At 34.3% G+C, this 14,909-nt stretch overlaps 1 protein-coding gene across 4 annotated transcripts in view; it reads left to right on the forward strand.

Annotated features, from left to right (window-relative positions):
• The window catches only part of MAP4K3 (mitogen-activated protein kinase kinase kinase kinase 3), a 195,150-nt gene that overhangs the window by 149,470 nt on the left and 30,771 nt on the right, over positions 1–14,909 (forward strand). For all 4 annotated transcript variants that reach the window (XM_043988090.1, XM_043988091.1, XM_043988092.1 and 1 more), the window contains 4 exons: positions 2,479–2,638; positions 2,868–2,980; positions 5,485–5,526; positions 8,095–8,179. In XM_043988090.1, coding sequence (XP_043844025.1) covers positions 2,479–2,638; positions 2,868–2,980; positions 5,485–5,526; positions 8,095–8,179 — 400 coding nt within the window. The remainder of the gene's footprint in view (positions 1–2,478; positions 2,639–2,867; positions 2,981–5,484; positions 5,527–8,094; positions 8,180–14,909) is intronic.

Consider the following 14,909-nt stretch of genomic DNA (forward strand, 5'->3'; position numbering starts at 1 on the left):
AATTTAATTCAGACTTATTTAGCTTTAGAATGTGTGTTTGTGGGGGCAGCTAGGTGGTACAGTGGATAAAGCACCGGCCCTGAATTCAGGAGGACCTGAGTTCAAATTCGGCCTCAGACACTTGATACATACTAGCTGTGTGACCCTGGGCAAGTCACTTAACCCTCATTGCCCTGCCAAAAAAAAAAAAGAATGTGTGTTTGCTTGTATGCACTTAGATTTGAATGTGAATTTGTCTATATTCAGGGATTGTAAATGTAAATAGTAAAGATAAATAGAAAAGGCTTAACTCTTGAAGAAGTGAAAAAGCTCTCTAGTTCCCTCCTCTGCCCTTTGTCCAATTTTTCCTTGCAATCCCAAGACTTGGAATTATATCTTTTTCATCTTTTTTCAGCACTAATCTTAGGCCATGAGCTTCTTTAAGATGGAAACTATCAATACCCAACATAGAATATTTATATTTGTAGCAAGTACTCAGGAAATGGGGAGAAAGGGTATAAAAAAAAAGAAGTAAAGCATCTCAAACATTCCAGCCAGGAACAACTCAAATGTAAAATAACAGACATTGTAGATATGTAATGGGCATTTGGAGATGCAAGACTAGAGATCAGGAGAGACATTAGAGCTATATAAGTAGATTTGAGAATTATCAGCATAGAGGTGATAGTAGATTCAAATGATTTGGAAGTATAACTGACAGTTGATATTGTTGGTTATGGTCAGGGAGGGGTTGGGAATGAGGTTGCAAACAGGTAGGTGACTAGAAGGATAATGCTGTCCTGAACAGAAAATAAGTTACAAAGAAGGCCAGGTTAAGGGGCAACAACGATCTATTTCATTTAGACATTTTTGGTTTGAGGTACCTATGAGGGACATCCAGGTGTAATAGTCCCGTGTCAAGATGGTGCAAGACGGATAACTAGGAAAGATGTAAACTGGATACATGGATTTGGAAGTCATCTGCATAGACTAGGGTTTTTTTTAAATTGGTATCCATGAACTTGAAGTTTTTAAAACATATATTTTGTGAACGTGTCAATATAATTGGTTTCCACTATTGGGTCTTTTTCCCAAAGAGATCATTAAAAAGGGAAAAGGACCCACATGTACAAAAATATTTATAGCTGCTCTTTTTGTGGTGGCAAGGAATTGAAAATTACAGGGCTGCCCGTCAATTGAAGAATGGCTGAACAAGTTGTGGTATGTGAATGTAATGGAATTCTATTGTGCGGTAAGAAACGATGAACAGTAGGAGTTCAGAGAAACCTGGAAGGACTTGCATGAACTGATGAGGAGTGAGATGAGCAGAACCAGGAGAACATTGTACACAGTATCATCAACATTATGTGTTGATCAACTGTGATAGACTTGATTCTTCTCAGCAATACAATGGTACAAGATAGTTCCAAAGGACTCATGACGGAAAATGCTCTCCAAATCCAGAAAGGAAAAAAAAAAAGAAATATGTGGAATATGGATACAGATTGAACCATACTATTTCTCTTGGTTTTGGTGCTGTTGTTTTTCTTTTCTGAGGTTTTTCCTTTTTGTTCTGATTCTTCTCTTATAACAAGACTAATGCAGAAATGTGTTTAATGTTATTGTACATATATAACCTATATCAGATTACTTGCTGTCTTAGGGAGGGGAGTGGGAGGGGAGGGAGGAAGAAAGATTTGAAAGTAGAAATCTTATAAAAACAAATATTGAAAACTATCTGTACGTGTAACTGGAAAATAATAAATAAATACTTTTAATATATATATATATATATATAATTGGCTTCCTTTGTGCCTCTATGTATTTTGTTTGAATGTGGTTTTTTGGTTTTGGGGGGTTCTTTTGGTGGGGCAATGTGGGTTAAGTGACTTGCCCAGGGTCACACAGCTAGTAAGTGTCACGTGTATGAGGCTGGATTTGAACTCAGGTTCTCCTGAATTCAAGGCCAGTGCTTTATCTACTGTGCCACCTAGCTGCCCTATGTATTTTGTTTTACACATTTAAATATTTGATTTGAGAAGTCATACACGGGCCTCCCCAGACTGCCAAAGAGGCCCATGACACAAAAATGTGAAGAATCCCTAGTACAGACATTAATTCACAATTATAAATTTTTTAAATGTCTACCATTTATATATAAAGATGATAGTATTGACTCCAAATGGAATGATATGTCTCAGGTTTAGCACTCTAAAGTTATCAAAAGTACTTTTGTGCTTTCACTTAACATTTTTCTATTTCACTGCTTTCACTTATTGATATACACAAGGACTTTAATAGGAAAATTTAAACTTGTTTGTAGTATTATAAATTGTTTCAACTGATTGAGTTTCTTGTATCAGATAAGGAATAATGATTTGTCCTCACAAATGTTTAAGCTTTCAAGGGACATCTTTTATTAGATACCTAATATAAGCCCTTTCCTTCAGGAAAATTATTTTATTTAATTTTATCCTTATGACTTATGTATCATTTCAGCCTAAATCCATCTACATACCACAGGAAACTCCTGCCACTGAGGATGATAATCAAGGAACAATCAAGAGATGTCCTGTGCCTGAGAGTCCAGCAAAGCCATCACAAGTTCCACCCAGACCACCACCTCCTCGGTTACCCCCACAGAAGCCTGCTGCTTTAGGTATTGAGGGGAAAAGCCAAGTATCCATTTTTCATTTATCTAGTTTATTCTCTGAGAAAGCATAAGGAAATAAGATAAGGAAAAAATGAATATGTACAAGACTTCTTGTTTCAGAAAGTATATATCTTCAATTTGAGAAAGTGACTTTAGACAGAAATTAGAAATTCCTTAATGTAATGGCAATACTCATCAATACGTAATATGTTGTAACTAAACATATCTTGTTAAGGTAATGGACTGAACTCCTTCCAGCTGAATGGTGAACGAAGTAGCTCATTATACCAGCAGCAGAATGAAAATAGAGGCACAAACCTTTCAAGGAAAGAAAAGAAAGATGTACCAGTGGGTATTTATTTATTTTGTAAACTGCACTTGTACTTTTGTATCCTCATTCACTATTATAGTAAATAATGCCACAATTCTACAAATGCACTCATAAAACTCATTTAAAAAAATGTAAAATAATTGAACTATAATTACTACTCATTTCTATTTAATTGTGATTGAATTATCTAAATAGAATACTTCAGAAAAATAGTGTTATTTTAAACATATGATGCATTTTAAATTTTTATACACATACACACACACTCACATACACACACACACAGAGTTTAGAATACTTGATTGTGCCAGAATGTATTACAAAATTTGAGCTTCTAAGTATGTAAAAGCACTTCTTTATCTATTGGTTAAAACTTTTTTATCAGTAGTCATCAGTGTCAATAAAAAATGACTATAAAGATCTCTTCCTGCTGTCTGTATGGAAAGAAGGCCCCATCTCCCCATAAAGGATAAGGAAAGCTACAGCATTTCTCCCTAGACTCATTCACTCAGACCTGGACTGCTCAGGACACAGTTATTGGTACCATTGTTCGTCTTCAGAGAAAACATTTGCGTGAAGGAGGAAAAATCAAGATGAATTTGTTGTAACTTTCATGGGTTACTTGGGGAAAAGCTGAAAGCAGACTCATAGCCATTTATATTTTATGTGTTAAAATACTCTAACAGTATTTTTTGTCATGTCCTGTAAGAGTATAAAAGGTTTTCAATATTTGGAAAGGAAACCCCAGCTACATATAGATATCCATCTGTTGCTGAGGGCAAAAAATTCTTAGAGAAGATCCCAATGAGATTGCATTAAGAACATACTTCATTAAATTCTATATATATTAGTTAAATTAAAGTGATGTTTTATCACATCATATTAGGAGCATTCTCATCATTAAGTAATACATGTCATGCAATTATACTGTCCTTGTTTTTTATAAAAGAGATATTATAAAATTTTTTCTCATTATTCCTTGATCTAATCTCAATAAGAAACCTTTATCAGTCTTTATTTATCTGTCAGCTCAGAAACATTATACTTCTACGAAATCTTTTTATATCATTTTAAGTCTTAACTTGTTTCTTAAGGTTGGAGACCTATTCAACCCAGGCAAGACTTCTCCCTGAAGTGATTTAGGTCAAAATTAAGTAATTAGACATAGAGAAAGGAAGAAATCTTTGATTAATTTGATAATTAAAATTATATCTGGAGTTCACCTTTGACCAGAGAGGTTGAATGGTGTAGAGTATGCTTACATTTTCCGATACTTTATTTCTATTAGATAATTAAGAGATTATTTCCTAAACTCTTTGTCCTTTCTTAATCTTTACTGGATTTTTGTTTCTTTTCTGAATGTTATAAAATGTATGAATAGCCAGCCCTGAGGAAAGAGAGTTTCAGTTAACTCTGTCCTTCAAAATTTTCCTCCAGGCAGCAAGAATGTGTGTGTATCTGTCTCGCAAAATGTCTTTGACAAACTTGTAATCTAAAATTTTGTAATCTTAAAAAAATTTTTTTCCTTTTATGTATATATATATGTGTGTGTGTGTGTATATATATATATATAGTAATATACTTGATATAGGTTGCTAAAAGCGTTGTTCTATAGCTTTCCTCTAAGCCAACTATATCACTGTGGATTATAAAGTACTGTAACATCTTAGGTTTTAGAAATTTTTTTTTTAAGAAAAATGTAGAATGTTAGATTTTTTTTTAATGGATTACATATAATCCTTTATAGGTGAAGGTGTACAAATTTATAATGAAGACTTTAAAATATAGTAGATTAGTTCCTCATTAGTGGAAAACATTTATTTTCAAAAATAATATAGTCCTCCTGCTGGGGATTCATACATTTTTAGTTATTTTTGCTGGATTTGTTGTTGGGTTTTTTTTCCCTCCAACTCTAGATTTGCCTTACAAATCCAATCTAGTCAGAAAAGAAAATTAATAACAACAATAACAGCCCCCCCAAAAAAAAACCCTTTTTCAAAAAATATTCCTTTATTAGATATTATACTCAAAGCTATTCAGTTGTTTAGAATGTTTTTTTAAAAGCCAGGTTTAATCATTTAATCAACATTGGTTATAACTGCTATACATTTTGAGACATGTAATTTAAAATTTTAGTAAAGCAAAAACAGAAGGAAGAGAAACTGAATTCATTGCATAATGGTAATAGAGTTCTCTTTAAGAGTTGACAGTAATGCTGATTGAGAATAAAGTAAATTTAACATGAAGAAATTTATCTTTAAAATACCTTATCTGAAGAGCAAAAAATTGAGTACAGGCTAGAATTTGAAAAGTATGTCAAGTAATTACTTTCCATAAGTTAGTACTTAGCCTAGAATTTATTCTTTTCATGAAACTTGAATCTATATCTTTTAGATTTCATGTATTGGGATTTTTCCTCCCAGTATTTCCTAGTTACAGTACAGTTATTAATTATTGAAATTAAGTCAACTTTTTGTAAAGTCTATACTTAACAATATGCCTAATGTGTTACTTTTTCTAGAAACCCATTAGCAATGGTCTTCCTCCAACGCCTAAAGTGCATGTAAGTATTAAATGGTGAAAAAGTAAATTATTCAACAAAACATAGGAAAATAAGATGGCTAATTGATATTCATTTGAATCATTGGATAAATTATTTGCCTGTTTGAAAACATTTCTGTTGTAGTTGCCACAGTACTAAACATTAGAAATTCAAAATTAGCAAAAAATTTTTTATTAAATATATAATCACATCAAGTCCTTTCTTCATATCCCCTGTTGTTGGCACCCTCTCCTTCTTGAAATTTCTTTGTTTATTCTGTCTGATTAATTGTGCTCTACAAGAGAATCTTCACTGTTCCTCCAGGTCTGAGCCTTTTTCATTTTTGTTTAGTTTTCAGGGCTTACCTCAACAACCTTATATATGGTTTAGTTAACTGACTGTTTACTCTTGAATTTAATCACTTGACCTTGAATTTTAATATTAGCATTTCAGATTTAATTCTTCTAGAAGGAAATTGCTTTAGTGTTAAAAATTAATATCCTAATTTCAAAGATTATAAAAATGTCACAATGAAGAAATGAAAATAAATTAGTCATTCAGTGAATAATTTGTAAATACCTGTGATTATTGCTGTGTGATTAACAGCACATATTTTAAAATATGAGTCTGTATATAGCTTGGTTTTTCAGAATATTACAAATACTATGGTCTTTTTTCTATATCTACTATCTGCAGCCTAGATAGCTTTTTGAGCAGTAGACAATGCAACCTTCATTAAATTACTTAACCTTTCTGGGGCTCATTTTCCCCATTTATAAATAATGGGTCAGTAGATCATCTTCAAAAGTCCTTTCTAAGCTGAAAATCCTTTGAACTGCAGGTATCTATAATGTTCCAAAGAGAGTATCCATAGTTGAGTGTTTTGCCTCCCAGTGCATAGAGAGACAAAGAATTTATCACTTTCTTAACAAAATACCTTAAATAAATATATGCACTTGTGCGCGGGCGTGCGCACACACACACACACACATTTGAAGATGAATAATATGCTACAAAAATGTGCTTGTGAATCTAAAGACACACAATATGATATCCATCTGCTAAAAGTTATGGTTATATGGCATGACACTAATTACTTTAATTCAGGGCTAGCATTGACTTTTTTAGCTATTGCTTTTATTTTTTATGTTCACTTTTTAAATCTTCATGGGAAAATGTTGCCTTATTTTGTTTCTAACTTCTTTCAGATATCTTAGCAAGAAGCAACATTTTGGAATAAATAGAGAAAGCTAGCCTGATGGTTAGGAAGACCTGGGTTCAGTTTTTGCCTCTTTGACACATACTGGCTGTGTGGCCCTGGGCAAGTCATTTAACCTCTTGAACTGTGAATTACAAAGAAGGTGCTGATCTGCATTGGTAAAGGGAGCTTGTTCACCCTTAGAATTTCCTTTACCAATGTAGTCACAGGTCTATCTATTGCTATCTTAGAACATAATTAATATATCATTTAAATTATGTGATTTCTACAACATAGTATGAAACTGTCTCCTACCACTTAGTAGTAATTCTAGACAGAATTGTATCCCTGTTAAAAAAATACTTTAAGGCTTTGGAAATAGTGTTAATTATATGTAAATAAAGTGAAATTTTAGTTAAACTATTTGAAGTATTTGGCTTGAGCGAAAATTCTTCATTTAGTTACTGGTATTGGAAAAAGTATTTGTCCTTTCTCTGGTGTTTCTCAGCTTACTACTTGCCTTGATGTTCCAGTATGATGCCTAGTGTGTCAAAGATTATTCTTTTAACGTAACATAACTTTAGAAAAAAGACTTTACCTCATCAAATATTAGTTTTACAGCCCTACCCATATTCTCAGCAGTTATTCTGAGTAGTTAAATAAGTTGAATTGGCAAGTGGTTTAAAATAAATGTTGTGAACAAAATGTGAACTTTTCGGTTTATGGTTTGCAGAACTCTTGACCAACATAAAGCAAGATTCAAATGAGAAGCACTGTGTCTCAAAAAGACAAAAATCAAAGTCTGAAGTACTTTGACATCCTGTAAATTTCTTATGAAATGTTCCCACCGAAGCTTTCTAGAAAGAAAAAATTTAGCTTATATCCAAGAAAACTGCTAGAAAGACACATTTCTCATGAAACTAGGAGGAAAAAAAATTTACTTTCAATTATATTGCTTTTTATTTCCCAGTATTAAATTCAACCATCAAAATCATTTTACAAGCAAAACAGGAAAAAAGCTTTACCTTTGTAACTTCTGATTTTATTATTATTATAGAATATTACAATACTTTTCATATTAGTTATTGAGCTAATATCATACCTTAAAAAATTGTTAGGAGAAAAAACTTTTGTCATTCAGAAAGTCAGGAGGAATAAAAATTATTTGATTTTTTTTTTCTTTTTCCTTTCCTTATTCTCTTAAGATATTCAAAATCTTGAGCCATTAAAACTTAATACATACTAGTCTTACAATTAGGAAAATAATACACAGTTGTCTTATTTAGGGAATTAGCAACAGTTCTGGATGCCTCTTTTTTAAAAATATAAATTAGTGTTTTTAACCTTTTGCTTGGTTACTTATGCACACTGGCTCTGTTTTGTTTTTGCAGATGGGTGCTTGCTTTTCAAAGGTTTTTAATGGGTGCCCCTTGAAAATTCACTGTGCAACATCATGGATAAATCCAGACACAAGAGGTAAGTACTATATGTATTTGTCATGTAGTAATAACATTTTAGCTGAGATATTGAAGCCATTTGATTTTATTCATTTTCTAGATAAAGATAAAAATAGTCCTTTAAATGTTGTCTTCAGATCAGATAGAGATAAATACAATTTGTTTATTTCTCAGTCCATGTTATATCAATATTTATAGGTTGAAACTTAACGGTGGATAATGGGCTTGTTAATGATAGTTACCACAGGTTTTTCCTTAAAAATGGTTTTTTTTATACTGCACAGAATGTAACTCCTTTGTGCTTCTTGGTATCAGTAGAAAAACCTGGCTGCTGTTGGTGGTGATGGACTATCTTGTAAATCTGAATTAAGACTTTTACTATGTATTTCACTTAATCTGTATTCATCTGCTTAAGGAAACACTGTCATAGAGTTTAGTGATAAATCTGGGACTTGAACCTGACTCCTGACTCCAGGTCTGTTGTTCGTTCTAGAGTTAACTTGTTCTACTGGGAGGATTTGTGGCCTTGAGTTAAGGGAAGACCTGGCTCAGAGCCTTGCTTTGATGAAGCATAGCTCTGTGACTGTAGACGAGCCTCTTAATCTCTCTGAGCCTGATACTGCATGTGTAAAAAGGAGGGTAAAAGTAGCTCTCATCCTTCCAGATGGTTGTGAAGATCAGTACACGTTAAAGTTGTAAACTTTACAAATGTCAGTTATCACTACTATTTTTTTCCTATACTATGTAACCATCTTAGGCCCTAGAACCAAATTCCTAATACCTTTTAAGGTTGTGTCCTGGCAGGCAACCAATTTTTAGTCTTTTTAATAGGTAGTGATCAAATACATTTCTTGTTTGCTTGGCAACTTAAAGTAACCCACATGTTATTTTGAATCATGGTCAACATTTTATATCTTATATTCTTTATAATAATTCTACGAAACAGGGAGCTGCAGTCAGTCTGTACTGAGGAAACCCTGTTCTGCCAAAGCAGCTGCTATACAACTTGCACTTTCAGTTGTTTGGGACACTTGGAGGTTAAATGACTTGATCGTGTTCACCTAGTACTACCTTGTACAAGCATGCATCTGAGCCAAGACTTGAACCCAGGTTGTCTTGTGTCAAGGCTGGCTCTCTGTTTACTATCCCTTGCTGCCTCTTCCACTCTACTGGGCTCTATAAAATAATCTGATAAGTATCTAGTGATTATTTGCAAAGTATCTCACTCTTCTCCAAGCTCACTGGAGTCAACACATTTTCCCCTTTCTTTTTTATATTTTTAAAATCAAAAATGTATTTGTCAGATTGAAGTTGTTTTAAATTCTATACCACATACTTTTTTCTTTTTCTATGATTGTATTAATTTTGATCTTTGCTCTAAGAAGTCCATAGTCTGAGCACACACAGGCACTTGTTTCAGATATTTCACTAACAAGTCATTTCTTCTCTGTTAAAATAGAATCAATTTCATTTTTTTGTGATTTTTATGCTCACTGTATCCAGGATTTTCTGAACCTTTTCTCAAAGAAAATATTTATAATGAATAGGCGTGAGGCTTTTATGTATTCTAAGTCTTTGCTCACATTCCCTACTGCTTAACTCTGTTTTCTAACATTATTTCTGGTCTCCCTTCTCAGTCCTATTCTTTTATTGAAGTCACCTCATATTAAAATTATATGTTGGGGGCAGCTAGGCAGCGAAGTGGATGAAGCACCAGCCCTGGATTCAGGAGGACCTGAGTTCAAATCCAGCCTCAGACACTTGACACTTACTAGCTCTGTGACCCTGGGCAAGTCACTTAACCCCAATTGCCTCATCAAAAAATAAATATATATATATGTATATATGTTGATTTCACTTGAAGAATCTTAACAATTCTTTGTGGAATTTATCTACTTCTTAATCCAGTGAAAGAGATATTGGTGGTACATGAGCTGTGGTTATTTTTGTAGTAGTCTCTAAGAGCTTTTTTATGAGCTCTGCTATACATGATTTCCAGATGTCCTAAATAATGTTGATTCTTTTTTGTACAATTAGTGCAAAAAATGAATCCTTTGAAGTAGTTGAATTAGTAGTTTAATTCACACTATTTGAAGTTACTTATAAAATATGGTCATTGGCCATCCCAAAGCACTAATGATGAAGCATACTATCCACCTCCAAAGAAAGAACTAATATTGATTGAATACAGACTGAAGCACGCTATTTTTTTCTTTCATTCGTTTTCTTATACAAAATGACTAATACGGCAGTGTTTTGCATAATTGCACATGTATAACCTATATCTTATTGCTTACCACCTCAGATAGGGGGAAAGGGAGAAAAAGGAGGGATAAAATTTGGAATTCAAAATTTTAGATAAAGGAGTAGGGGGGGAAATGGTCATTGGCTCCAGCCCAATGGAAATATATGATGAAAATAAATTTTTATCTGTTTAGCAACATAATAAAACAGCAAAGGAGAAAAATATTTTTTTCAAATTTATTGTTTATTTTTAACATTCTTTTTTTAAAAAAATTGAGTTCTGAATTCTCTCCTTCCAACCCCCTCACCCACTCACTGAGAAGGCAAATAACATAACAATTACACATATAAAATCATGCAAAATTTATTTCCATACTAGCCATATTTCTTTTAAAAGCATGAAAAATAAAGTGAGAGGATTGTATTTCAGTTTGCCATCAGAGTTCATCAATTTTCTCTCTAGTGATGGATAGCATTTTTCATCATGAAGCCTTTGGAATTATCTTGGATTATTGAATTGATCAGAGTAGCCAAGCCTTTCACAGTTGATCATCATTACAACATTGCTGTTACTGTCTGTACACAATGATTTCCCACTTCTCACTTCACTTTGCATGAGTTCATAAAGGTCTTACCATGTTTTTCTGAAAGCATACCCCCTTGTCATTTTCCATACCATAATAATACTCCCCATAATCATATGCCACAGTTTGTGCAACCATTCTCCAATTAATGAGCATCCCCTCAATTTTCAATTTTTTTGCCACCACAAAAACAGCTTCTATAAATATTTTTGTGCATATAGGTCCTTTTCCTTTTTCTTTGATCTCTTTTGGAACATAGACCTAGTAGTGGTATTGCTGGGTCAAAGGTTATATACAGTTTTATAGCCTGTTGGACCAGGCCACTTTTCCTCCCTCATCCCCTTCATTTGTTATTTCTGATAGTAGTGAAGTGGTACATAAGAATTATTTGAATTGTCCTTTCTCTAATCAATAATGATTAAGAGCATTTTTTTCTTCATGTTACTTTAGATAGCTTTGATTTCTTCTTCTGAAAACTTCCTTTTTCTGAAAACAGATCCTTTGGCTATTTATCTATTAGGGAATGGCACTTACTCACATAAAATTGAATCAGTTTTATAGTCAGTATATATTTGAAAAGTGAGGGCTTTATCAGAAAAATTTGCTGTAAAAATTTCTTATATTACTATGGTACCTTTTAGCAAAATGTAGTTTCCCTAATGATCCCTTTTAATTAGGTCTATTTTTACTGTTGACGTCATCATTGCTACCCCAGTCTTTTTTTTTTTAAATTCAACTGAAGCATATTAAATTCTCTTCCAGCCCTTTATTGTAACTCTGTGTATATCTTTCTCCTTCAAGGGTGTCTCTTGTAAACAATGTATTGTTGGACTCTGGTTTTTAATCTATTTTGCTATCCACTTCATTTTATTGGTGAGCTCAACCCATTCACACTGAGAGTTTCCTTCCATCCTATTTTCTTCTGTTTCTTCTCTTTTTTTATCCTGTCCCTCCTAAAAAATCTATTTTGTTTCTAATTGCTGCCTCCCTTAATCTGTCCTCCCTTTTATCTTGCCCCCCTTTTCTCTTATCTTTTTCCTCTCCTCTTTCCCTATTGGGTAACACACTAAGTGTTGGGCACAACTGAGTGTTTTTATTTATTTGTGTGTTTATACACACGCACACACACACACACACACACACTTCCCTCTTTGAACCGGTTTCAATGAGAATGAGATTCAAACATTGCCCACTACCCCAGTCCCCCCAACACACATAAAAGCTCTTCCTTGAATGTCTCTTTTATGTGAGAAAATGTTCCCTATTTCCTCTTCTCCCATCCTCTTTCTTACCCCACCTTTTTTTTTTTAGATCATTCCAATATAATTGACTCACATCCATGCCCTCTGTCTATATAAACTCCTCTTAACTGCCCTAATAATGATAAACTTCTTAGGAGTTACGTGTCTCATCTTCCCATGTAGAAATCTAAACAGATTAACTTTATTGAGACCCTTATGATTATTCTTTCATGTTTACCTTTTTATGTTTCTCTTGAGTCTTGTGTCTGGATGCCAGATTTTCTACTTGGCTCTCATCTTTTCATCAAGAAAATTTGGAAGTCCCCTATTTCATTAAATGTCCATTTTTCCCCCTGAAGGATTTATAGTCAGTTTTGCTAGATAGGTTATAATTGGTTGTAATCCCAGTTCCTTTGTCCTCTGGAATATCATATTCTAAGTCTTCTGCTCCTTTAATATGGAAGCTGCTAAATCTTAATGTGATCCTTATTGTGGCTTCATAATATCTGAAATATTTTTTTCTGGATGCTTGCAATATTTTCTCCTTGACTTGGGAGGTCTGGAATTTGGCTTTGATGTTGAATATTTGGTTTTGGTTTGGGGGTTTCTTTTAGGAGGATATCAGTGAATTCTTTCAATTTCTGTCTTGCCATCTGGATCTAAAATATCAGGCAGTTTGCCATGATAATTTCTTGAAATATGATTTCTATTATGACTTTTTTAAATGTCTCATGAAGTCATTAGCTTCCATTTGGCCAATTCTGTTTTTAAGGAGTTCTTCAATTAATTTTTTTTTTTTTTTGCCTTTTACCATTTGGCCAATTCTTCTTTTAAGGTGTGATTTTCTTAATTTTTGTGGCTCTTTTACCAAGTTCTTTTCCTAATTTTCTTACATCACTCTCATTTCTTTTCCCAATTTTTCCTCTATCATTCTTAATCTCTAACTGTTCCAGGAATTCTTATTGGGCTTGGATCCAATTAGCATTTTTCTTTGAGGCATTGTTTATAGCTGTTTTCACATTGTTGTCTCCTTCCAAGTTTATGTCTTGGTCTTCCATACCACCATAATAGCTTTCTGTGGTCAAATTCCTTTTTTTTTAATGTTTGCTTATTTTCTCCCCTATTTCTTTACTTTGAACTTTATGTTAAAGTTGGGCTTTGCTCACCTGGGAATGGGGAAGCACTATCCCAAGCTTTAGGCTTTTTTTGTGCTGCTATTTTCAGAGCTAATTCTGGGGGTCTGCAAGTTTTGGGTTCTTCTGAAGTGGTATGGTCCTGGGAGAAGAATAGTCATTGCTTTCCTGGTCTGCATTCTGATCTTTACCCTGGAACAATTCCTGCTCCCTTGTGACTGACCCTCAACACTCCTCTCCACCCTGGAACTGCAACCCAGAACTGAGTATGGGCAATAGAGTTGCTGTAGCTAGTGCTAGCAAAGGGTCCCCTGTAAACTCTTTCTGATCAGTTGTCTGACCCCATTAACATGCCTTGGTCGAGAGATCCCAGTGCTCCTATTACTGTTGTTGCTGCCATCACATGTTTAGGCAATGTAACAAAACTTCTCCAGCCAACCTACTAAGTTTAATTAGGCTGGAACTGTGTCTTACCCTAACTTTTTCTTGGCTCTGCTGGTCCAAAATTTGATCTGAGGCATTATTATTTGGAGAGGAATGTTGATAGTTAGGTTGCTTCGAATCAGCAGTCTTGGCTCCAGAAAAATGTATTCTTATTCAAGAGAGAAAGGAGGTGCTGCTGCACCTGGAGGAAGGAGGCAGAGGAGGTAAGGGGAAGAGTTCACAGCTACTACATCATTCCCTAGAATTTTTAATTCTTTGCCACCACAAAGAATATTATTGTAAATGTTTTTGAATATTCTTAGTTTGTTTTATCTTGGACTGTTCTCTTAATCTACTCTGCCTCTCCATTTAGTGAAATGTATTTCTGTATATGTATTTCTTCCTCTTTTGACCAGTTCAGATGACAGTGATGTCCAAGTCATCAGTTCCCCCAACCCTCTTCCTCCAGGTGCAGCAGCACCTCCTTTCTCTCTCTCTCTCTCTCTCTCTCTCTCTCTCTCTCTCTCTCTCTCTCTCTCTCATCTAACTCTCATCAAATAAGATGACATAGAAAAGATCATCATATGTTCTACAGTGAGTCCCATGTGGCCCCTGAAGAGCACCCTGTGCTGATCACAGAAGCCCCCTGAACCCCAGAGCCAACAGAGAAGAGATGACACAGATTATGTTTGAGATCTCCAACACCCTAGCCGTGTACATTGCTCTCCAGGCTGTGCTGTTCCTGCATGTCTCTGGTCATATGCACTTCCCCATACCACCCTACATCTGGATATAGTTGGCCATGATCTGACCAACTATCTCATGAAGATCCTGACCAAGAGTGGGCATAGTTTTACTTTCACAGCTGAGAAGGAAACCATGCAGAGCAGGAAATGGCCATGGCTTTTCTCTGGAAAAGAGGTATAAGTGCACTTATGGCCAGGTTCTCACCATTGGCAACAAGAAGTTCAGGTGCTCAGGAACTCCCTTCCAATTGTCTTTCCTAAGTATGGAATCTATAAGGATTTGTTTGCTAGTTTCATATTGTCTGGCAGAACCAATATGGACCCAGGCATTGATGATAGTATATGGAAGGAGATTACAGCTTTAGTCCCCCAAGCACA

The sequence above is a fragment of the Dromiciops gliroides genome, chromosome 2 (genome assembly GCF_019393635.1).
Source record: "Dromiciops gliroides isolate mDroGli1 chromosome 2, mDroGli1.pri, whole genome shotgun sequence".
In the NCBI taxonomy this organism is placed as follows: domain Eukaryota; kingdom Metazoa; phylum Chordata; class Mammalia; order Microbiotheria; family Microbiotheriidae; genus Dromiciops; species Dromiciops gliroides.